Here is a 24,763-nt window from a genome sequence, read left to right as displayed (position 1 = left end):
GTTCCTCTTTGCTATGCTTAAATAACAAATTTATTCTAGTAGACAAACATTAGTTTGGATTTTCCATATGAGGTATTAGGTATCTGTTCTGATATTGAGTATGCATTATTATCATTTTCTTGCAATATATAGTTCTAGGAAAATATTCAGCATATTTTGATATATAAAAATATTTTTTTTTCAATTAGTTTCACTATTGCTTGTGAAATCTTTATAACATACATGATTTTAAATCATAACTGTTAGATTCCACTTCTTCATTTCTTGATTGATAGGACTGTACTGTGTCATTCTTGACACACAGTTTTCTTTCTCAAGAAAGAGGTAACTGTTGGGTATGGAATTCAGACTTGGTTTGTACAGAGAAATAAAATATAGACAAAATGTTACCAAGATATTTGTCTAGAGCTAGGAGTCAATAAACTATCTGGGGTTCCGCAGTTTATTGCAGCGACTATATTAATCACAAGGAACATTCCAGTTATGCAGTCTTTCATGTTCTTTTCTTTTTTCATTTTTTTTCCCTAGAAATTAAAGACAATAACGATTTACTAAGCAAGTATCATAGAAGATTCTTCACCAATGGGAGGTTTCTCTGTTGCAACCAGACGTGTAAAGCGGCCCCTGGATGTACAGTTTGGGAGAAATGTAATATCTTCTTTCACTTTTATTTGCTTAGTCTCAGTGATGCTTTTCACAATATTACCAAATCCACATGGACAGTGTAATAAATATACAACTTGATCTACTAATACCTTTCTATGTATGTGCTAAGCTCCTTCTAACATCATAGCTCCTATACATTGTACCTTATAATATAGTTGAGGAGAATAATACCCCAAAATGATACCTGTTGAGTTTGAGCTAAAAGGACAGTGACATTTTTGAAATATTTTTCTCTTTAGAGAAGTATTAAGAATATGAAGAAATATGAATATAGAAAAAATATGCTTAAGAACTCTAGCTAAATTGTGGCATTGTGCTCTAAGACCTTTTTAGTGATGAGATCCCAATAGCTGGACAGGTAGGAACAAGAGAAGTTCAGCACAAGAGTGTGTATGAATGAGTGTAAAATAATCCAGCTTCATAACTGAACAAAAATAAAACTATTATATTAATACACAATTATGTACATATATAATGAATATTTTTCTAAACAATGTGATTTAATTTGCAACATATATATTTTTTTCTTTTAACATGCTTTTCATATGCATTTTTGTTGAACTTAGTTGGATTTCTTATTTTTCAATCTATAAAGACTGAGAGAGGAAAATCTGTAAAATGGTACTCTCAGTTTTCACGTTTTCAGAAGGGAATTCCCTTATGTCTCTGTACACACTTAAGATATCCCACATTAAGGAAAGGGAATAGCAGATTAAGAGTATCTGGGTTTCTGCCTTTTAAAGCTTGTTTATCAAGAAGTGTAGAGCACTGACAGAGATGTTAATTTCAATCATGATTGAAATTTGCTCTTGAGCATTTTACGGTCACAGTCAAAAATCTAAGACCCCAAATTCAAAGACAAAATATGAAAAGTAGGTGTGAGTAGTTGGGGCCTGATTTATATCTGTGACACATAACAATGAAGCATTTGCTTTTGATAACTGAAATGAATGACCTAGGCTTATCTGCTATTAATACAGGTTTCATGATTATAGAACACTGAATAATATAGAGAGTTGTCAACTGTTTTGTAACACTAATTTGAATAGCTTCATATGGCTTCACAACATAAGCCACTAAGTCTGTGAAACCCCTGGTCATCTGCAAGGGCAAGGAAATATCTCATTGTCAGCCATGGATGACTTAGCCAAAAGAAGAACTGCAAAGAGAAATTTGGTATTTTGAATGCTTCATTTCTGCCTGATATAATAATGCATACATGCAAGATATTGTGCTTTGTCTACTCTACATTTGTTCCTAAATAAGTTCCTGAGGTTGCTAGTGGAGATACATGGAGCACAGGGACACAGCCTGCATAGGGAAGACTCCAGACAGCCTCAGTCTCGTAGCCACTGGGTAATTGAAAACAGTATTTCTTAACTGACGCTCCATAGAGCATAAGTGTCCATAAAACTATTAAAAAAAAAAAAAAAAAAAAGGAATAAAAATAAGTTCTCAGTTTCCCTTAGTATGCAATCTAATAATCTAAAACAATCGGGAAAACTAAAGAGAAAAATACAACCTCAAATTTCCCTGAACCTTTATTTTGGCATAGATGAAGGCAGTGATTGATGGACTTTTAAAATATATTGATATGGTGCTTGAATTAAGAGAAGGTTGGGAAATGCAGAGATAAACAGGTCTATACCACAGTGAGGTAAAATGTCAGCTGTCACAAATATTTATGTTTGCTATGCTGTCACTGCCACTGTATAGAACTGCAAGTGAGAAAGCCTCAAGAAACACATCCTTACTTAATTCATGGTATGTTTTTAATCCCTCTCTTTCAGATGTGACTCTGTGTTGCACAACCTTGTCCGTGAAACCACTGCCTCCAGTTCCTCAAACACTGGTAGGTCAAAATTTCAAGTATCATCCTACAAAGAAAGACCCAGCATCCAGGTGATGGGAAGTGCAGTAGGGTGGGAGAGAGAATTGCAAACAGCATCTCACTGGAGCTGGTCTCAGCCTCTCATATGCAGTCAGACTACAGCATCCTTCTGTCCAGCAGCATGGTGAAGGGAAGGACATAGCTCCATCTTCAGTGTGCTGTAAATGGCAAACTGGGAAAGTCTCAGCCACTTTCAGTTCACTTAACAGGCTGGTGACAGTAGAGGCTACAGTCCTTGCAGTGACATCTTTTACTTTACACACATTTCCAGCAGGATCAGGGAATGACATCAAAACCAGCTCTAGTGTGTAGGAGGTCCCCATTCCTAGAGATGCCCAAAACGCCCCTCTACCACAGTCACCAGAGAAAATGGTGCTTGCAGTACTTGGAGAAGACATAGCAACTGAAGACACGAACAAATATGCCACTGTTTGGATGAGAAGTGGTGGATGGACTGCACTTTTCTCACTCAAATCCCAAGTTATGCTGGTCTGAGGTTGGGTCAGGAGTACAGATGCCTCACTAGGAATGTCTGTTTAACCTCTAAGTTAATGAATTTGGAAGAGCTTCTGAGCACTCCTGCCTTTATCTTGACTTTATATCAGACAGAAACCCAGGAACGTGTTATCCCACCAGCACCTTCAGGGCCTTTCTGTCCATCTGAGAAAGCTAGGCATACAGACCCAAAGGGCAAACAAGACACCAAAAAAAAAAAAAAAAAAACACCTGCTTGCAGCAGTTTATCAAGTTGCTCGATGAAAAAAGGCTTTGAATCATGGGATTTTAAAAACTGTTTCCTGTTTCCTGCCTTATTTTCGTTTGTCTTCTATATCTTTAGGATACACTCTGGGTCCATTTCCTTGCTTTTCTTTTTTAATCAGAAAGTAATTTTAAAAAATAATGGAATTCTTATGTATGCAATTGACATGGACAACCAGGGCTTTAAGAAACACATAAGAGTATCAAGACACAGAAGATAAAAACACAAGCTGTAAACTTAAGCTCTATAATAATAACAACAACAACAACAACAACAACAACAACAAAGCCTTGAAAATAGACTTTATCAAAGAAGCTTTTGACTTTTTTTTTCTAATAATGAGATCTGAAAACAATGGCATTGTGAACATGCAGCCATGTAACTTGTTTTGAATACTGTGGTCTGCTTTGCCTGGCTTCCATCAAAAGATGCTTTGTCTATCTGGAGAGAACATCAGTCATGCAAATCTCTTGCTGAACAGACTGGCTTCAGCTAGGCCTTTACGATTTATTTTCATTGTCTGCTCAATTTCAGAGATGATATTTTGAAAAGAAAATTAAAAAAACAGGATCGTGACAATATTTAGATTTATTCTTCCAAAACAATTTCAGTAAATGCAGATAAAATAACTACCACATCTGGTTACAACTTGACTTAATTTTCCCAAAATATATCATATAGATCAGATTAAGAAGCTGACTTCTCATGGCAAGGAACAGTCTATATTTAGTTCCAGAGCTACTTCTATAAGTTTTTAGCACATTTTTGCTTTTTCTGTCTCATCGACACAATTTAGTCATTCAAGGTCCCACTTGAACCTCCAGCCTTCCTTCCATCTATCTCCCAGTTCATGTCCCTCACCTTTCCAACCCCTGCAAGTCTTGCTCCCTTGCTCTCACCTCAGTTGACCAGAGGCACTACTGTGTTTCCTTACATCTTTCACCTTTGATGTGTCTATCCCTTTCATCAGTTCAACATTGTACCACTAGTCTCCCACAGAGGAGCTGGTTCCTGAAGAGTGATTCCATTAGAGAGAATAAAGGTCACAAACATGCCTTCATGGGGAGCTCTGGGCACTTCCCCTGTGCTCTGATAACAGCAGGAAGCAGGAGCTTCCCATCTTAGAAATACTTTCATCTCTGTTCATGCCTGGCAGCCACTCTCTGTGTAATGGCAAATGATTCATGTAGGTCAGATAGAAATTCACTGAGTTCACACATGTATCTTCTCATGCTAATGCATTGGACAAGGTTTATGGAAGCTTAAATGATGCTGCACGTGCCTCCAGTTGCACAGTGGCGGCACAGTTTTGCAGACAGTAGCCATACCTCTGTACCTGTCACACTTGAATCTCAGACTGTTACCTACAGCTCTTTCTAGATAGTGGTGGTGAAGTCCTCAATATGGAAATAACAATAATATCACTGACAGCATAAAGGAAATAACAAGAGTCCATTCGGTTACTACTAGAACGTTACATGCCCTGGGTCTTTCAGCCAGTTCTGGAAATGGAAAGCTGTATATAAGGACACAAACCAAGACATTAATCTGTACCAGGTTACAGATGAAGTGCATCCAGAACATTGCAACAGACAAGTACACATCCAGCAGCAAAACACAAAAGGATGCAAATCTGATGTGCTCATCTTTGGCTGGCTCGGTCCCCTGGCTGGTTGAACAAAACAAAACCCCTTGCTGTGATCATAACTCCACCATTTACTCTAGCCAATACCTTGCTCTTTCTTGTGCTCACACAGCAAGATGACATCTCCATCAAAGCATGACACCCTGATCATTCCATAAGCAAAACAGAGGAAGTGAAGAAAGAATAATTTAATTTCTAAAGGTTACCAAGTCCAAATCTCAGAGTTGCACATGAGTTTATAAGTACTTTTACTTGCTCTAAGCATCAGCTTGCTCTAACATCGCTACATGTTTTTATGGGGAAAACAAGCAAACAAACAAGCAAAGAAACAGTTAAATATCTGTATTTTAAATTTATCCATCTTTCAGACAGCTGCAGGCAATTCTAGTTCTGTCATTTTCCACAAAACCTACAAGAAGTCTAAGATTTGAGTCCTGCCTAACAGGCCCTCAATCTTTGTTCCACTGAAATCAGATATGACAAACAGAAGCCAGCTTTCCTGGGTTCAAGTAGTAGCACTTGATGAGTAACATATCTAAGTCTAGGCAAATGAGGAAGGTTTTTCTGTTAGTGATTCCTCTTTAAAAAAAAAAAAAAAAAAAAAAAAAAAAAAAAAAAAAAAAAGGATCATCTCCACAGGAACTTAGTGAGATCAGACTGAGGCTCGTTGTGTTTACAGGAAGAGATACTGTGTGTCTTCTTGCTTAGTGGACTCAGTCATACATTCACTTGGCTCTTTGGTTTCTTCTTGCTTAAATAAAGAAATGTCAGTAAAGAGGAGACAAGCAAATATACAATGCCATGGTTTTTTTGGACTTAACTTCAAAGAATCACAGCCTGCTTCAGGACATTTGACATTCTTCCCTGGTATTGTATTACAGAGCTTTTCAATTCTAAAATAATAATATAAAATAAATAGTTGGCATCTGGAGTCCCTTCTAACTCTTTGTTATTTTTCCCTATCCTTTTCTGTCAGTGTTCTGCATGTAGTTTTTCCTGCTCTTAAAGCGTTGTGATATCTGGATTTTCTCATTTATGACATTTCTCCGATCTCTAAATGCATTTCTGTACCTAAATTTTAGATGCCCCTTTGCCTATGGCTTTTTGATTGACATAATCTAACTTTAATGACAGACTTCAAATCCAAGTTATTTGTGTAGACCTCCTGATGATAGAGACTTCTGCAGGAAGACACATTTCACCTGAAGACCTAGGTCAAAGATGAATGAATCCCAATGTTACATACCTACACTTGTTTAGTTTGCATAGGAAAAGTTAGCCACCAAGAACTGGAGTTCCTTATGTTGAATGTGCTTAGCAGAGAAACATCCAAGCTAGTCAATAATGACAATAAGAAAAGGCAACAATTTATAATTCATATAGCTTTTTGTATTCATTGAGTAGTAGCAACAATTGACTAATGCTTGTTTTGCTTCATGATAAGATTACTATTGATCAACAGACATTAAAAAAAAAAAAAGTTGTTTTTTAATACTATGATAGGATTTTCTGATTCAACAGGACATCATTTCACCTCGTTATAGGTAAACACAATTTAGTCACATTGTTTCTAGCACATGAACTGCAACTGTTCAATAAACATTATCAGCTTCAGATAGGTGGTAAGCTTTTGGTAGAGTCCAGTCTATTATGTCATCATGTTAATTAGAGCTTTGTTAATTATAGCTGTGTCAGCCTCCGCTCAATGTAATACTTCTGGTGACATGATGGAACTTGGCTATGTTCTCACCTGTCTCACAAATGTGGACAACAGTTTCTAAAATGTTCTTCTACATGAATGAAGGACAAGGTGCTTGCCTGTACTGACATTATTAGCTCTGATTAATTTGCTTAATATCATTGTACATGTTGAAGATAGAAGCAATAGTGTACACACTGTGTGGTATTTCTTACTGTACCCTGTGATGCATCTGCTTGTCATTTTATTTCCTCTGTCTTCAAAGTTGAGACGTAGAAGCCTGCCTCAAGTACTATCACCAAGTAAGTCAGACCTGAATATGGCTGTGGCCCAATGCAACTACGAACCCTTAGGAGATTCAGCTATCCGGCTTGTCAAATGCAATAAATATCATGTATTGCAAGAGGAAGATTTTGCCTGGTGGAAAGTGAGAGATTTGGAAGGGTAAGTATGCACTGCAGAATACTTCTTTTTCATGATCGTGATCTTCCACATACCTTATCTTCATTGGCAACACTTCAGGCAGTCCTGGTACCTTACAGGATCTTTAAAATTAGCCTTAGGTTTTAACTATGTTAGTAGCTACTAAACCTTTTTGGAGAAGCCTCATTTTCTCGTGTGCAACGCCACTTTCATTAACATCCTTGGCTGCCAGACTAGGTGCAATTCACAGTAATCACTGCCTGTATACCAGCTAAAATAGTAGCCTTACTATACTGGCATTAATTCTGATATGTGCCTGAAGAAGGGCTTGTGCATTCTGAAGCTGTCCATTTTAGTTTCAGTGAATAAAAGATAAAATCTCTGCTCACAACCTTTGCCTCTTGAGTATGTAGAAATCAACCTTAGACCAACACCGTCACTATTGTAATAGCAGTCAGAACACAGGAGACCAGTGGGAACTGCTGCAGCAGGAATAATTTCTCACTTCAGTCTCTCACCAGCTTTAGGAATACTTTCCCAAAGAGACAGAGCACCCCCATCCTGCAGAGGACAGAAGCATTAAATTATTCCCTTTGTGGTTCACAAGTGGAGGAATCCCCTTCAACTACTTAAAATAAGACATTTTTCATTAATATCCAGCTGGTATAGAAAAGAGAACCTCTTCCCAAGTCAATAAATAAGAAACAGCTTTCAGAGTACACTGGAGACAAAGGCAGTACAGAAAACAGAGGCTGCCTGGAAGAGATATGATTCCTTGTCTGTCTCATGATAGATACTAGCTGGGTTTGACTTTATGTACATGTTAGAAATGTGGGAGAGAAGAATTTTTGAGCTAGGGGATTTCCAATCTGGTTTGGAAGAAAATGAAATGACTTGATCCACTCATAATTCATTGATTAAGTTTACATCTGCAAGTAAGCAAACAAATAAATCAACATTAAATTAAAATCACAGGACTGGCATACTGCTCTGGATGAAGAAAGCAGCACACAACTCTGGCAACTCTAAGGCAATAATAACTGAGTAATCTGAGACATGCTTTTAAAGGCCATCACTGGAATGATGATGATGATGGCTATGTAAAAGTGTACAATACAGGCAGCTTTGCTTATGGAGGCTGAACAAAGTGTTCTGAGATGAGTGAAAGAGCAGAAAGAAATCAAGAGAAAGGAGGACATTTAAAGTTATAGACATGTATATTTATAGACATACATTTTTCTTTGGCTTGAGAAACTGAGACTTTTGCAGTATTGATTCTGCAAGGACAAACCCTGTCCATTTATATCATAACAAAACCTTAGAGTTCTGCTTGGAAATACTGACAATCTTGGTGTTTCAGATGTAGTAGAAACAAACAGATGGCAGTTACCTGTTTCAGATTCCGTACCCTCTCAGATTTCTTCTTGTTCTATTGAGATCCATGGTGGAGAAACCCTTCTCTTCTGTCTCCATCCATATTCAAATGTATATTAATTCCCCTTATTTATTTTTCTGATGGGTGCAGCATACAGTCCACCCTCTTACCACTCTATGGATGACTACAGGTCCCCATAACTTAGTTCAGCATGTCATGCTGCCTGCTGCTTTAAGTGGTAGCTCAGCTGTCCATATTCCCTTAGCTTAGCTTCTCAATTGCATCTGACATTGTGTGGGGAAGAGTTCTGAGCCTACCTATTGACTGTCTGTGTTTGACCTTGGATACTCTGCTGGCACCCATTAGTCACTGGCATCTTTCATCACAGCAACCAAGATGGCATGTAATGATATTGTTGAACAGTTGCTTCAGTCTTCCATATGATGAAGCCAATCACTGAGGAAGAAGCCTTTTCAGTGACTAGCAAAAAGAATAACTCATTGAAATGTAGCCTCCTAAAGCAAAATTACCTCTGCATTTTCCTCCATATCATGTAAAAAGCATAAATGTTTTAACCATGAGCATTTCTGTTAGTGGCATTCTAGAAAGCGACTGTCTGATTAATCCCTTTTCCTATTTTAAGTGACCAATTTTAAGAAGCAATCATGTATGATAGCTGAACTGTGAACTGTTTATTTTGCAGGAATGAAGGTTTTGTACCGAGCACTTACCTGAGAAAGTTATCCCTGAATGATGATGAGCCAAGGTGAATCAATATGCAGCCATCCACTGCTTAAATGTTCTCCTCACCACTCTAGAAAGGATCAGGCAACATTTTTGGAATATTTTTCTTCTTAAGTAACTTTCTGAGTACTAACCATAACATTTACTGCAAGGCGTAGAATCAAGTACAATTTGTCTTCTTGACTCATACATTAATACAAAAAACATCAGTTGAAAATCCTGGTTTCATTTAAATCAGGAGGGTTTGGCCACTGTCTTCAATGTGCTGGGATTTCAGTCTTTGTTGTCTTATTTCAGCATTAAAATGTCACCCTTGCTAGCACTCTCATGCATCTCATGCAATAAGTGAGCATTCCAGTACAGGGTAAAGTGAGTCTCAGTCTGTCAAAGTGATATATCAGATCTGAATTTTTAGTAAGGTGATATGACATTGTAAGTACTAAGCATATGCCAAAGTGTTTGAATGAAAATCTTACAGAAGCTTAGAAGATTTTCTCATAGTAAACCATACTGGATAAGATTCAAAGGTTTCCTATTTTTAAAACAAACAAACAACAACAACAACAAAATGCAATCACTATAATAATAACGTGTAAAAATCCAGAATTAATTAGAATCACTATTATTTTTGCACAAAAGATTATTTTAGGGGTATCTTTTTCTGTCACATGAACTCTATCTATTGTCTGTCATGCTAAGAATATTTATTTGGGAAGTATATCATTGTACAGGTTTGGAAATCATCCATGCAAATTTTGAAACGGTAGATGCAATCTCTTCATGAGGTCAGTGAAGGCATATATAGTCTCATTGCCTGCTACAACATGCACAGAGCAGATTTGTCTTTCCAATACATTGCATAGTGGAGAGGAAAGGCCATGTAAGTGTTTGCCAAGTCAGGAAAAAAAAAAAAAATTAAGTATGTCTCAACATTTTAAATGTTCACTATAGACCATGGCATAATAGCAGCAATTGCTCAAAAAATATATAGTATGACCTGAGGAAAGCAATTTCCATAACTATTTTTTCACAATTTCAGTATATTATTTTGTCTTTGTAGGGAAAACTCAAGTGTCAATGAGCACACAGCATCAGAAGAGCAGAGTATTGCACAGCACGAGTGAGTATGTAGGATATGTCTTCGTGAGAACTGAAAAATTCTTTGGGCCACTCCACTTTATTCCACAGCCATTCCACTTTATGCAACTTCCTAGAACAATGGAATTCTATACATTGATGTTATATTAATGGTAATAACTATGTATATTGTCAGCAGCTTTGAGGTCATCATCAGCATCACTACCCACAGGCTTCCAAAAGAAGGAATGTATTTGGTTTTGGAAAAAAAAAAAAAAAAAAAAAAAAAAAAAAAAAAAAAGCTTTTGACATTTAGACAAATTAGTCTCCTACACTAGTAAGGTGTTAGGAGTTATTCTCCAACCCTGTAAAAAGTTACTGTAAAAAGTTGAAGTCACAGAGTAGGCCCTGATATTTCAGAATGAAGAGACACGTCAGAAGCACATGGGAACTAGTGGTTTCCTTCTTATCATGGCCCAAAATCACAAATGCGTAACAAGTCTAATTTCTGGCTTTTCAAAGCAGTTTTGAAAATATTTACAGTGTATGGCATTTTTCATGAATCTGTTGTGCCTTGTCTAGAAATCAGCCTATCAATAACAAGCCCCATATTTCTCCTTGCAGTTGGTATGCTGATGGTATCTCCCGTGCCCAGGCTGAGCAGCTGCTCCGTCAGAAGGTCCTGCATATCTTTTATTGCTTGTATATGAATAACTGTGTAAATGTTTGTGTGCCAGTTGTCTTTGCTATACTGTGTAGCTAGAGGATGCTGATGCTCTTCAAATAGCTGTCATATTGCACAGTGCTGGAAACTCTTGTGCTAATTTGGTGCCGATAAACAGATCTCTAAAATAATGTCCAGATGTGTTGATGGCTCTTACACAGACAAACAAATGATACACTTCAAAAATAGGCCTGGAGCAAAGCCATAACATGTACCTTTCCCCCCATGGCTCTGCGTATTGGTTTTAGCTTTAAGCCTCTGTTTGCTCCAGCGTGGCTCTTCCTGCAGATCAGTCTAGAGGAGTTCTTTGTGCTAGTTTTATAACATGTGGATATGAAGTAAAACTTCACCCAGACGAGCAGGGAAACTTGAGCAAAACAGTGCTATGCCTGCAGATTGAGAGCAAAGACTAGAACTGCGGGGTGTCTCAGGTGTACCAGCCATCACAAAAGACAACTGCAGAAGGATTTATCTGTGCACCTTTCTGCAGGAGATCTAGCCTCAGCTGTGCTTTAGGCTTAGGTGTCCAGTGTAAACGAGTTATTGTCTTTTCCCTTGGCAGCTGGTTGCTTTCTCACAGCTTCAGAAATTGGCACTCAGCCACTAACTGCTTTGAGAAAACCCAAATCTTTGTGAGCCTTGTCTCAATGTCCTTTCCCTTAGACCTGTGCCACTGGTTCAGGAATGAAGTTCAAGTGTGGCAAATCAGAAAAGGGTCTATGTCTCAGTCTGAACTTCACAACAATGAAGTTTGGCCTCTATGTGAAGTTCTGGATGTCTTCTTTCATCCCTGTACTAGCCATTTCTAGCACATCAGAGGTGTAGCTGCTAAATCTCCCCTGCAATAAATCTGTATCTATGCACCACACAAAAATGGCACAATACTTGCTTCATGTCTGGACTGAGGCACAACTCACCTAGTTTTAAACATCTACAGTGGGATACCACAACCAGTTACCTAGATACCCTTTTTAGTGGAGAGAAATAAGTATTTCTAAGACATAATTTATCTTGTCCTAATTTACTACTTAAAGGATGTCATATGAGTCACGTCTCCTCTCCTTTGTGGACATTATAGTATAGAAATCTAAAGTTCACTGGGGTGAATCCCAACTTCAGTGTTTCTTGTATTATTATTATTATTTTAATAATTAGGGAAAAGAAGGTGCTTTTTTGGTGCGGAAATCTTCTAGCCAGGCAGGAACATTTACTGTGTCTGTATTCAGCAAGTTTCAAGAGTGAGTATCCAAAGAATGTATATCATTTCTGTGAGCATGCTATGGACATGCTACTTGGTGTGACTGGTCATGAACAAAATCTCTGCAGCAATGTGGGGAAGGGAAGGGAAGGGAAGGGAAGGGAAGGGAAGGGAAGGGAAGGGAAGGGAAGGGAAGGGAAGGGAAGGGAAGGGAAGGGAAGGGAAGGGAAGGGAAGGGAAGGGAAGGGAAGGGAAGGGAAGGGAAGGGAAGGGAAGGGAAGGGAAGGGAAGGGAAGGGAAGGGAAGGGAAGGGAAGGGAAGGGAAGGGAAGGGAAGGGAAGGGAAGGGAAGGGAAGGGAAGGGAAGGGAAGGGAAGGGAAGGGAAGGGAAGGGAAGGGAAGGGAAGGGAAGGGAAGGGAAGGGAAGGGTGTTGCAGTTCATTCAGCAACTAATTAATCTATTCATGCATGGTCTGGAAGGCACTTTGTAACACTCAAACATACACAGCACTTTGTTGTGTTTTTCAGAAGTAAAAAAGGAACAGTCAAACATTACCATGTGCACAAAACCCCTCAGAACAAGTATTACCTCGCTGAAAATTACTGTTTTGAATCAATTCCCATACTTATACACTATCACCAGCACAACTCAGCAGGTAATCCCGTGTGCTCTTTCTATTTGATTGGTTTTGGCTTAGGCTTCTGGGCTTCTCAGAGTTATCATGAATCACTTTCAATACTGAATCTTCTAAATATCAAAACATCTTTTGGGAGAATTTAGGTGGAACTTGATCTACCATGTTCACAATCAAAATAGTTGCTTTGCTTTTCTGTACAGTGCTTTTGGGTATTGTAATACCTCTTCTTGCAATACCTCTGCTGGAATAGCATTTAAGCACAGAAAATACTCAGTCTTGTGAAGTGAAGCATCTGCTAAACATTGTCCTCTGTCATTACCTGGATGGTTGTAATATGGTGTGTGCGTGTTTGTGTTAATTCCCCTTTATTTTCTTTGATTCAGAGAAGTCATTTATGTATTGTCAACTTTAAGAGGTTTTCTTTGTAGGTATCGTGACAAGGCTACGGCATGCAGTATCTATGCAAGTAAATAAAGTCCCAGACACAGCTTCACTGGGAAATGGTAGGAAGATAACTTTCATTTTTGAATCTGGTGTCAGTCTTGGCCACCAAGAAATTAATAACCAGAAAATTGTGACCCTTACTATGTTCAGGCTTGTAAGAGGTTGCAGAATCCTTGAGCTCACTGTTTGGTTGCCCTTTCAGTTTGTCCATGCAGACAATGCAGAGCCTCCTACCCTGTGAGAATTTGGGAAAGATGGTCTTTCAGTCATCCAGCCCCTTCCATAGCTTCCTGTTGTCCAGAACAGCACTGAGACTCTATGGTTCTATGAAATAGGGTATCCCTTCCTTCATGTGTGTCTTGTTTATGTCCAGGGCAAGGTGAATGCAAAGGTGTTTTATGTCAACTTTTATGTTATGCCTTTTTAAGGGACCCTAAGTCAAATTTTGTATCAACCGTGAAAGGCTTTGTGTGCTTTCTTCCCCAGCATATCTGAGTCAATGCCATTTCTTCCCTCTGCCACATTGCCTGGCACAGTAATACTTGTTTTCTAATCTCCTACATAAATATATATCGTCATTTGATACTTAAAACTTCCTCAAATCTGTTTATAAGGCAAAAATCCAGGTAGTAGCGAACAACACTTTCAGGAATGGTAGTGTCCTTCTATAACTCAAACACAAAGCTTAGATGAGAAAAAGGTATGTTGCCTCAGTGCAGTGTTGTTCTACAACCCTTCAGAGAAAAAAAAGCCATTGCATGTGGTAGATGCCATGCCCTCATTTGCCCATTTTTTTGCTAAAGGGAATTTCTTTTGTCCCACTAGGAGTATGGGAGCTGAAGCGAGAAGAAATTGTCCTGTTGAGAGAGCTAGGAAGTGGTCAGTTTGGAGAGGTGCATCTGGGAAAGTGGAAGGGACAATATGATGTGGCCATAAAGATGGTTAAAGAGGGAGCAATGTCAGAAGATGAATTCACAGAAGAAGCTCAGACCATGATGTAAGCTGTGACATTGCTTAATTATTTGGAAGCAATGATCTCTCCATTCATTAATCAGTAATACATAGCAGACACAGAAAAAATATTTTCCTCTTAAAAATATCATTAAATAGTGTTGGGTACATTAGGCACAGGCTAAATATGTAGTCATGTAATATTACCAAAAGAACAACACAGAGATTGATAGGGTCATCTACAAAAAAGTTTTCAATTAACATCTCTTCTACAAGTTAGAGGTTCCACATACATCACTTAAAACTATGCTTCATTAGCATTTTTACTGAAATGGTTAGAAAGATGTTCCTGCCATCCTGCAGGTAGGAATGAGATGAATAACAGGAAAATGCCATCAATATGAACATGTGACTTGCAGCTTTAGTCTGACTCCAAAGAGGCAATCATGTTAGAATGTCCAATGAAATTCCATGAAATGATAACCGAGGCACATGAATTCAAGAATATTTCTGTTATATTTTAAATGTATGCACTACATTTCAGGCAGCCAACTAGCTGATACAATCAGAATTTTGCAGCATGATTTTAGTAGAAAATTTTAAGGTAAAAGACCCACCATACCTGCTCATTTCTATTTTCTTCCACTAATAAGGCTGCACATTTGCACTGCTTAATCTTATTTCAGATTTCGACTATGAAGTTGTCATTTCATCAATACTGAGTCTTTTTTTGGTTCCCATCAATACTGAGTCTCCCAGTAATGAGCAGAAGGCGTCTCAGTACTTCTTAAAAAGGAATAATTTACTGCCTGTGATAGGACTGTATCCAGTCTCACGAATGTCTCAGAGTATGCTACATTAATATTTGAAGGACAAAACTTACAGAAATGAACAATCATAGCTATTTATTCTTTAACTATTATATTTTTATTTGTTTCAGGAAACTTAATCATCCCAAACTTGTTAGACTGTATGGTGTATGCTCAAAACTGTATCCCATCTATATAGTGATGGAATATATGTCAAATGGCAGTTTGCTTAGCTACTTACACAGTCATGGGAAGGAGCTGCAACCCCTTCAGCTTCTGGAAATATGTTATGACGTTTGTGATGCTATGGCGTTTCTGGAGAGCTGTCAGTTCATACACAGAGACTTGGTAAGCTATCGGACAGTATAACTGGAACAGGATAGGCAGAGGCAGTTCTGCCGTTAGGTTCAGCCACAGCTGCTCTGGCTCTGTAGGCCTTCACCCAAAAAAGCATCATAGTCTGCAGGTTAGAGACACACAGCTGGTGTACAAACCAGCTCTGGCCTAGGGGCACTAAAGGCCCATGTAAACAAGCTGACTTGCTCTGTTTCAGAGCTGAGCTGGCAAGTCTACAGCACTGCATACCGTGCTGCCCACATTTATGGGTGCTGGCCTCAGGGGTTTATGCACCACTTGGCAGCAGAGATATCCAATTATAACATTAATAAAGCAAAGAGGTCTGTCCAGTGATAATTTAGTCCTCCAGGAGAAAGAGGTGCAGCATTAAAGATGTGGGTCACATGTTAATGAGTCAAGGATTTGTTTAATTGGAAACTTTTTCTCTTATAAAACAAGTGTGACCACTACTAGGATAAATGGGAATTTACTCTGGTGCATTGCAAGCAGGAACAGAACCTGAAAGTCTGCAGTTGCCCTCTCCCTTAAATACATTTCTCTGCCACTGCCTTCAATCAATTTTTTCAAGTTGCTGCAAAACTTAGCTATCAAGAATGGTAGTATAAGTCTTTGGGGAAATAAGTGGTTATTTTATGGGCCTGTTAAAAGTGAGCCTTTCCAAATTTCTGGTATATTGTGCTTCAGAGTCAATAGCAATGTTTTACATTTTAATCCAGACAAAAATATGGTGGAATATTTGTGACAATATTTGTTATAGTCTTGCTTAACTTTCCAGTAGGGATGCCATCTCCTCAGGTAGCATTTTAAATGCTGCATTGCTGATGTTTTCAAAGATTTGTGTCTATTTGTAAACCAAGTTGTTAAATCTATAGCTTACTAATTTTCACACCTGATTCAGAAATCAGGAATGTCAGAAAGCTTAGGTAGCAGAACTCAAGTTATAAATACAAAGTCAGATTCTGAAAACTGGCTTTACACCATGGGAAAACAGGAATAAATTTTGAGCTTCATTTCAGGTTGAGGACTGTAGATTCAAACTACATCACAAAAATTAATGAGCATACAGGCAGAGAATACAGCCTCAGATAAGTGTTCTCTAGTGATCATTTGTAGAACTAGGTTCATGCTGAACTTTTCATAAAACAGACTGTTTATATCATCTTTTATTGTTCCACTCTGTTTCTAATGCAATGTGAATAATCAAATCAATGTTTTCTTTCCTGCTTTTAATGCCTTGATACATTCTGAGACTACACAAAAAGACCCTGGAGCATGATGCAATTCTAAAGACAGGGTTTAGTTTCTAGCTCTGTTGCTGTCTTTCCAAGCAAATGTGGGATTCTCATCCCCCAATGTCATTATTACAGCTGAGATAACGATAAGAGCTACTTACCACTATCTTACAGTTCCCAACTTCATTGCTTCAATCAAAGAATATAATTATTTCTTGAAATGCTAGTGGACAGAAATGATGATACATCATAAATGATAGCAAACCACCAAGATGTTATTTGCTTCTCTTTGGTCTTCTTCTACTCATCTATTTTCTCACCTTTCTACTAAAGGCTGCTAGAAACTGTTTGGTTGACAGCAATCTTACTGTGAAAGTATCTGACTTCGGGATGACAAGGTAAGTAAAAGAACTGGGAGCTTTGTGAAGCTATGATGTTAGGGTAGCTATAATTTACTGGCATTGTTTAGCTAACTCCTGGCTATTGGTAAGGTTAAGCCACAACATGTTACAGCTCTTTGTGTCTTCTATCCATTAATGACCATAAACCATCATGAGGTTAGAATAAAGATAGTTTGCTGTCTCAAAAAGTTATTGCTTAAAGCCCAGATGCAGCTGAGTGATTTCACAACTAATGCTTATTAAGGAAATCTCATAGATTGCTTTGTGTAGAGGATATGCAACTAATTTGGGGGCTAAACATCTCCATCAGTGGCCTCAGTGGAGAGAAGTGGGAGAGGATGTGCATCCTGGAGTACACCTTCTCTGAGGATAGCTGAGGGAGCATGGGCTGCTTAGTCTGGTGAAGAGGGGGAGGCTAAGAGGAAACCTGAAAGCTGCTTATGGCTACTTACAGTTATAAAACTGATGGTGCCAAATTTGTCTCAGCAGTGCCAGGTGATATAACCACAAACACTGGTCACATAATGCAGCTCCGGAAGTTCAGGTTTGGACAACAAGAAGCTTTTCACAAGGAGGTAGTGCTACAGGCAACTTAGTTTAACTTTGTTAGCTGAGGACACTGTGGAATTGCCATTTCTGGAGGCTTTTAAGACTTGGCTACATAGAGCCATAGCTGACCTGATTTGGTGTTGGGAATAATCACATTTGAGCAGGAGAATGGACAAGATGGCCTGACAACATTCATCTTTGATTCTGCATTATTTATCTAATAAGCTGATAACAAGGACCTGGTCTATCAATTATAGATACCAGGTATCCTTTGGAAATTTGGAATTCTGTCCAGGCTATTCCTAGGAACCCTCTGATATGCAAGGAAGACAGAGTAAGCAGTATTTTACTGCAACTGAGAAGCCTGGTCTCGTGGAAGGTGTCTCTGCCTATGGCAGGGGGTTGGAATTAGATGGTCTTTTCCAACCCGAACCATTCTGTGACTCTATGATTCTATAACTCAGTCACAACCAAGTTTGTTTCTTGCATTGTAGGTATGTTCTGGATGATCTGTATGTAAGCTCACTAGGAACCAAGTTTCCAGTGAAGTGGTCAGCACCAGAAGTTTTTAATTACACCAAATTTAGCAGCAAGTCAGATGTATGGGCCTTCGGTAAGTATGGAATTTGACATATAAATATGTATGCATATATGCAATCATGTTTGGCTTTCCTTAGCATACCACATGAAAATACTAGACATTTGCACACTGAAAGAATGTAAAAAGAAGTTACAGCTTGTTTATTAATTATATGCATCAAAACCTATACTCTGGATTTTTAGCCCGACTGTTTTTCTTATAGTCACATAGAAACCTTGTCCACTCCCCAGTTGCTTTGTATGTGTTTAATAGGATGCAACAAAGGGAACTGTTGGCAGTGGAGATCAAACAGTATCTTTGGCTGTAGACCATAAATCTGCGCTGCCCAACTCAAAAGAGTTTTTCTATTAGTCACAGAGGTCAGAACAGACACTTTGCATGAGCCAGCTGTGGCAGAGAAACTGTGCTAATGGAGACTCTGCATCTTGGCAAAGAATAAGATGCATTTGCAGACCACCTTCTACCCATGAATTTAAAACATTTGAACTTCTACTTCAGTGGTTCTCAAGCTATTATTTTAAAATCCCTGGAGTCTGTTCAGTGTTTCTAAAAGTCTGCAAAAGGTAGCAAAGAAAGGGCAGCCTCTTGTGAATAGACTTAAATTCCACTTACAGGGGTTTGCTCCTGCAGTAAGAAAATTTTAGCAGCTGTCAAATTGGTGAAAGATTGGCAACCCACTCTTCTTGACATTGAACAATGGTGAATAAAGCAGATGAAAGTGTTTCCAAATGCAGTGTTTCTTCTTATCTTTTACTTCAGCTAGTCTCCCAATATTGTTAATGACCTTTACAAGCTTTTTTATAACATATACAATTCAATCAGAAGTTGGATTTTCTGGTGATAAATTTTCTTTTTGTTCTGATGGATGAAATCCTGACTCCAGGCATTATTGTCATTAACTTCAATACCAGCACTAACTTCAATGGGAAACACTATTTTTCCTTAGAAGGTGTTTTCTCATTTTACCACTATCCATTGATGCAGTGGAAGCAAAGGAAGAGCTGAATCCATCAGTTCTTGTTTAGTTGTTTTAAATTCATGTATCTTTGAAGGGCTAAAGAACTGAACATTTGGCATTCATATCCCAAAAGTAGATGTCTGAGAACAAATAATCTTGGATACTTAATGCTTTCATCAGGGAAAGCTGGAATTCAGATACAATTTTATTCTGATCTCACTGTGACACTACAATGCTTGAGTCGTCAAGCTGGAGAGAAGTTGAAAATCCAATAAATTTCTCAGTGGAAAAAAAAATCTTTACTGTCAGTCTTAATAATAAATATTGTGAATAAAATAAAAATTGTACTTTTTTTTCTTTTACTTTACTGTTTGTATCACATGTTTAGTTACAACAAAATAGTTCTAACACAGCTGGCTGTTTTTATGAATTAATTTATGAATTAATTAATATGAATAAGTGGAGTTGGTTACACATTCCGTGTGCATCTTGTTCTGGGAAAGGATTTCCTTGCCTTTCTTGACTTTCATTTCTTGTCTTCCATTGCTGTGAATATTTCGGCAGGTATCTTAATGTGGGAGGTGTTCACTTTGGGAAAGCAGCCCTACGAGCTGTATGATAACATGCAGGTGATTGAGAAAGTTTCGCAGGGATACAGACTTTATAGACCACAACTGGTTTCAGACATCACCTACCAGATAATGTACAACTGCTGGCATGAGGTATGTATAACTGCATATATTAACTGCGGAAAAAAAAATTAGTAGGAGTTACTGGGATTCACAGCTGAATTAATGTTCAAAATGGTAAATTCTCTTATAAAAGCCTTGCTTTGTATGTAGTACATTGCATATAACAGTCTAGTTCAGGACTTTGTTAGCAATAAGAGGAGAAAGCACAAGAAATAGGACATAAAAGAAGATTCTCCTCAGAACCACAAATTTAAGTAAATAACATTAAAATATGCTTGATTGTCAACATAATATGCAGGGTGAGTTTATTCTCACCTAATTTTACTGTTCTAAAATTTGAGTCCTGATCCAAGGTAATTGTCTAAATTCTTTCCATGATTACAGGACCACTACTGCTATACCTCCCTATGGTCATTTGTCCTTTCTATCTTAGCCATTATAGAATTAACTTGTCTCTATTCATATACATGTGCCTTAAATAATTTAGATAGATCTCTACATTTTTAGATCACTAAAGCTGTGCAACCCCACTGGGGTTATTTTTATGGGAAGGTTGTGTTATCCCATCTGTGATTCTTCTATGAGTTGTGAATCAAATGCTGAACACGCTTGTATTATTTTTAAAGATTTGTGTCTGCTGTGCCAAGAATTAATCCTGATTTATTTTTCCTCCTCAACTAAATTTTAGTCTGTTCTCTATGAACCATGACTTGTTTATCACCAGCAAAAAAGGACCATTTGGCATATTGTTGGTGATACCACGAAATGACAGTGATGATAGTTTTTTAAATATAACTGACAGAAAAAAAAAAAAAAAAAAGAAAAAAAAAAAAGAAAGAAAGAAAGAAAGAAAAAAAAAAGAAAAACTTACTGTAGGACATGTTAATGGAAAGGAAGAATATTAACCACCACAATATAAGGAAAATATACAAAATAACTTTAATTTTCTTTACCCTTTAAACATCATTGTCTCTCTGTTTTCTTCATGCTAAAGTCAAGGAAAAAAAATGCAGACTGCAGTTCTTGAATGATTTCAAAAGTAAATAACTGTATCTATCATCTTTGCTTCATTCAGCTACCAGAAAAGCGTCCTGCCTTTTTTCAGCTTCTATCATTTTTTGAGGCACTGAGAGAAGACAGCAGGGCTTGAAAAAGAAGATTCATAGACTGATGACTGTGCATACTGGTTTCATATCAACTGTCTTCTGTGAGAGAATTAAATATGAACTCTTCCTGACATTAACCATCTCTATTATTCTGTATATTAGTCTTTTTCTGACTTAATCAGGGAGCTGACCAAGAAGTGTATGGAGAAAGCTTTTATGATATGCTGCAGGTGATAGAATCTGGAAGGATGCTGTGGAAGAATATAATTCATTCTGTTAGCATTGTCTCAAAGGACTTCGCAGACACTGAGCCATACAGCAACTGTGTATACACCTTCCTTGCTTCCAAGCTGTCATTGTTTGGCCTTAACTGGAAATGTAAATAGGGAAATTCATGCTTGTTAGGTTTTCTGATTATCATAACTCATCTGAATGTATTTTTTTCTTTGTAATCCCTTGAAGCTGATGCCTGAGGTCAAATTTAGAACTGCTGCAAGTAACAGTAACATAAGAAGTTATAGCCTCGCTTTCAATTACTTAGAAATTTCTGTTATATCAGTTTGTTTACCAGTAGTATTGATTTTAATTTTGGCCCTCAGGGTATGTGTTTGATTTGGAATTTATTCTAAACTATGTATCTAAGATATCTGCAGCTTAGCTACATATGAGGAGTTTTTCTGGAGTGTTATTGCTTCCTGCTGCACTTAGAAAATGGAAAAAAAAATGTTTTTGCAGAATTTTGTAGCCATTACAATAGTAGGTGGTAAATTATGCTGATCTCTATACAACCTGAGAAGCCAAAATTTTAGAACTGAAAATGTCATTAATATAATTGCTTAGCCAGCTATTTTACTAGTGATGAGATGAAATTTGGTTCCTAATGTTAACACTGAGTTCTTAAATAAGAACTCCCAACTTTCAATTGCTCATAGCACTATGCTAATTAACACTAACTTCATTCTGTCTAGAGATACCAAATATGTCTGAAGTTACTTAACCATAACAGAGTAGTCTAAACTTAGACACTGACATTTGTAAAATGCTGATCTAATGTATATGAAAAGAAGGGGTTATAAAATAAAGCAATTTCTGGAAGAAAAAAAAAAAATATATATATATATGTATATATATTTTATATATATATATATATATATATATATAATCTCCTCTCTCCTTAGAGTTGAGCTAAGTCTTTGTGAGTCCCCTCTAGGAGCTGGAGCAATTGCTGCCTACCAGCTGCCCTGGTGGAGCTGTCCCAGCCTTAATGGGGACGCCTCTGCAGCTCAAGTCTGAGCTGGGGCCAGCACCTGTCCAGAGGTGCTGAGCCTAAACTGAGCCTAAGGAGTAAGAAATGCAGGGTGCAGACATGTGAGGAGTGGGGAGAAAGAAATGAAGACCCAGGGCCAGTCTGGGGCTCTGGTGCCTGTGCTTCTTGTTGTTGCCTAGTCCCTCCACTGAAAGCTCCCTTGCAGAGCACATGCCTGTCTACAATGGGAGCAGTGTGTCTTTCTGGGGAAATAGCATCTGGGACCATGAAAATAATTACGTGTGTGACTACACATAGCTTATGGGGGGTCATGGGAGGCTTGTATGGTCTGAGAGAGAGGCTGGGCATGGAATGACATTGCCTGTGCCTCAAGGAAGAGGTGCAGACCCGTTTAAAGGACAGCATATGAGTGAAGGGTGGGCCCCAAGGACAGGCAGGGTGAGGAAATGACATTGGGGCTGATGTACGGGGATGGTTTTTTAATATAAATGTCGTCTTTTTATTTCTGTCCTTCCAACATCCTGCTATATTTTTTAGTGGTTTTATATATTAACAATTCTGAATTGTGGTCTTTTGATTTATAGCACAGCTTTTAAAATTAATTGCTTTGAAATGAAAGCTTTGTCTTAATGGAAATGTTAATCTTAACAACAGATCCGAAGATGGCTGGCATGTCTAATTACATTATTTAATTTTTTTCAGATTTGTCATTCCCCATTTCTGTTGCTGCACTGTAAGTGAGAAAACTACATATAGTTGAATTATTTGTCTTAAAGTTCAGCTAAAGTACTAAGGTTTAGGGATATTATGGCAATGAGATATGTGGTATAGACAACTCAAAGAAAATAAAATGTTTCCATTGCTTTACATTCCTGTGTAGTTTGCAGCTAACCAGTATCATTTGTCTACCATTTTGAATTGTCTTTAGTTGGTTTTTGTCTCTTAGATCAGTAAAGACCTACAAGGGACAGAATCGTGGAAATGTTGGCTGAAGGGACCTCTAGAGGTCATCTACCGAACTTCACACACAGACCGGGACTTTCCCAAGGACTGTGCCAACGTATCTTTATCTACCTGACCCCTGAACGCTTTCCAGGAAGGTGATCCCACAGGCCTTCATAGTGTGGGATAGGCAGCCTGTCCCAGCGCTGTACTACCTTCCTCATGAACAGCTTTTCCTTTCCAGGTGCATACTGAACACCCTAAGCCTCAGCCTGCTGCCCCGTTATACATATACACCCTGACTCTACAGAGGACTGAGCAAACGAGTAGCTGTAGGCAGTTACGAGGTTTCTCTGTAGCTTCTTCTTTGCCTTACTCAGCAAGGCCTGCCACCTCAGCCTCTCTTCATCGGACATGTACTGTAGGCCCTTTATCCGTGGGAGCCCTCTATAAAAGATCTCTGGTTTCTCCACGTCCCTCTTGAACCAGGAGCCACCAAAAAGTTATTGCAGAGTTGTCTCACTGGTGGAAAACAGAGTGTGTTGATTTCAGTTAGGACAAAGCTAATTTTCTTCCTAGTAGCTGGTAGAATGCTATGTTTTGGCTTAGGATGAGAAGAGTGCTGATAACACCCCGATGTTTTAGTTGTTGCAGAGCTGTGTTTACACCCCAAGGATGTCTCAGCTTCTTGCTCTGTCCTGCCAACGGGCAGGCTGGGGGTGCAGCAGGAGCTGGGAGGGGACAGACCCAGGACGGGTGACCCAAACTAGCCAAAGGGGTATTCCATCCCATCTGGTGTCATGCTAAACAATATATAGGGGTGGCTAGCCAGGAGGAGGGGTCCGGACTGGGTGAGGGGTTAGGCTGGGCATCGGTCAGCGGGTGGTGAGCAATTGCATTGTGCATCACTTGTTTGTACACATTAGTAGTAGTAGTACTATTATCATCGTTGTTGTTATTATTATTATTGTTATTATCATTTTCCTGTCTTAATAAACTGTTTTTATCTCAACCCATGGGCTTTACTTTCCTGTTTCTCTCCCCCATCCCAGAGAGGGAGGAGGGAGGGTGAGCAAACGGCTGTGTGGTGTTTAGCTGCCGGCCGGGTTAAACCACTACACGGAGGAAAATAATGACTTCCCTTGACAAGCTGGTCATGCTCCTCCTAATGAATTCCAGTCTGCAATTTCCTTCATTCACAGCAGCCACACACTGTTGGCTCATGTTCAACCTGGTGTCGTTCACAGCTCTCGGCTCCTTTTTGGTAGGGCTGCTACTCAGTCACTCAGTTCCCAGCCTGCATCAATACATAGGGTTATTCACCAACAAGTGCAGAACTTTGCACTTCCACTTCTTCATTTTCATGAGCTTTCTGCTGGCCCAGTCACCAAGTATATTCACATCCCTCTAGACAGAAGCTCTGCCGTATCTGTCGTATCAACACACCCACTCCTTCTGCTGCCACTGCTCCAAGGGTGGCTGGATACAAGGCAGTTTACCTTAGAGCATCTGAAGTGGCACTAGCCACTATCCTCAGGTTTCTAAACTCCACCCAGGTTTCCACTGAAAGTGCATAGCAGAGGAGGGAAGAATGGGTAGCCTTTTTTTTCAGGAT

General features: G+C 38.6%; 1 protein-coding gene across 1 annotated transcript in view; it reads left to right on the top strand.

Moving 5' to 3' along the window:
* The window catches only part of BMX (BMX non-receptor tyrosine kinase), a 29,674-nt gene extending 5,548 nt beyond the window's left edge, over positions 1-24,126 (top strand). The window contains exons 5-19 of the mRNA XM_013094462.5: positions 529-648; positions 2,457-2,518; positions 6,927-7,105; positions 9,163-9,225; positions 10,264-10,323; positions 10,905-10,959; positions 12,160-12,242; positions 12,730-12,857; positions 13,268-13,342; positions 14,109-14,280; positions 15,175-15,391; positions 16,966-17,030; positions 18,077-18,195; positions 19,706-19,863; positions 20,909-24,126. Of these exons, the coding sequence (XP_012949916.1) occupies positions 529-648; positions 2,457-2,518; positions 6,927-7,105; positions 9,163-9,225; positions 10,264-10,323; positions 10,905-10,959; positions 12,160-12,242; positions 12,730-12,857; positions 13,268-13,342; positions 14,109-14,280; positions 15,175-15,391; positions 16,966-17,030; positions 18,077-18,195; positions 19,706-19,863; positions 20,909-20,983 (1,631 nt within the window). The 3' untranslated portion in view covers positions 20,984-24,126. The remainder of the gene's footprint in view (positions 1-528; positions 649-2,456; positions 2,519-6,926; positions 7,106-9,162; positions 9,226-10,263; positions 10,324-10,904; positions 10,960-12,159; positions 12,243-12,729; positions 12,858-13,267; positions 13,343-14,108; positions 14,281-15,174; positions 15,392-16,965; positions 17,031-18,076; positions 18,196-19,705; positions 19,864-20,908) is intronic.
* Positions 24,127-24,763: the final 637 nt, after the last annotated feature.

This window comes from Anas platyrhynchos, chromosome 1 (genome assembly GCF_047663525.1).
Source record: "Anas platyrhynchos isolate ZD024472 breed Pekin duck chromosome 1, IASCAAS_PekinDuck_T2T, whole genome shotgun sequence".
In the NCBI taxonomy this organism is placed as follows: domain Eukaryota; kingdom Metazoa; phylum Chordata; class Aves; order Anseriformes; family Anatidae; genus Anas; species Anas platyrhynchos.
The sequence above is the reverse complement of the archived record's forward strand: the minus strand, read 5'-3'. Positions and strand labels throughout refer to the sequence as shown.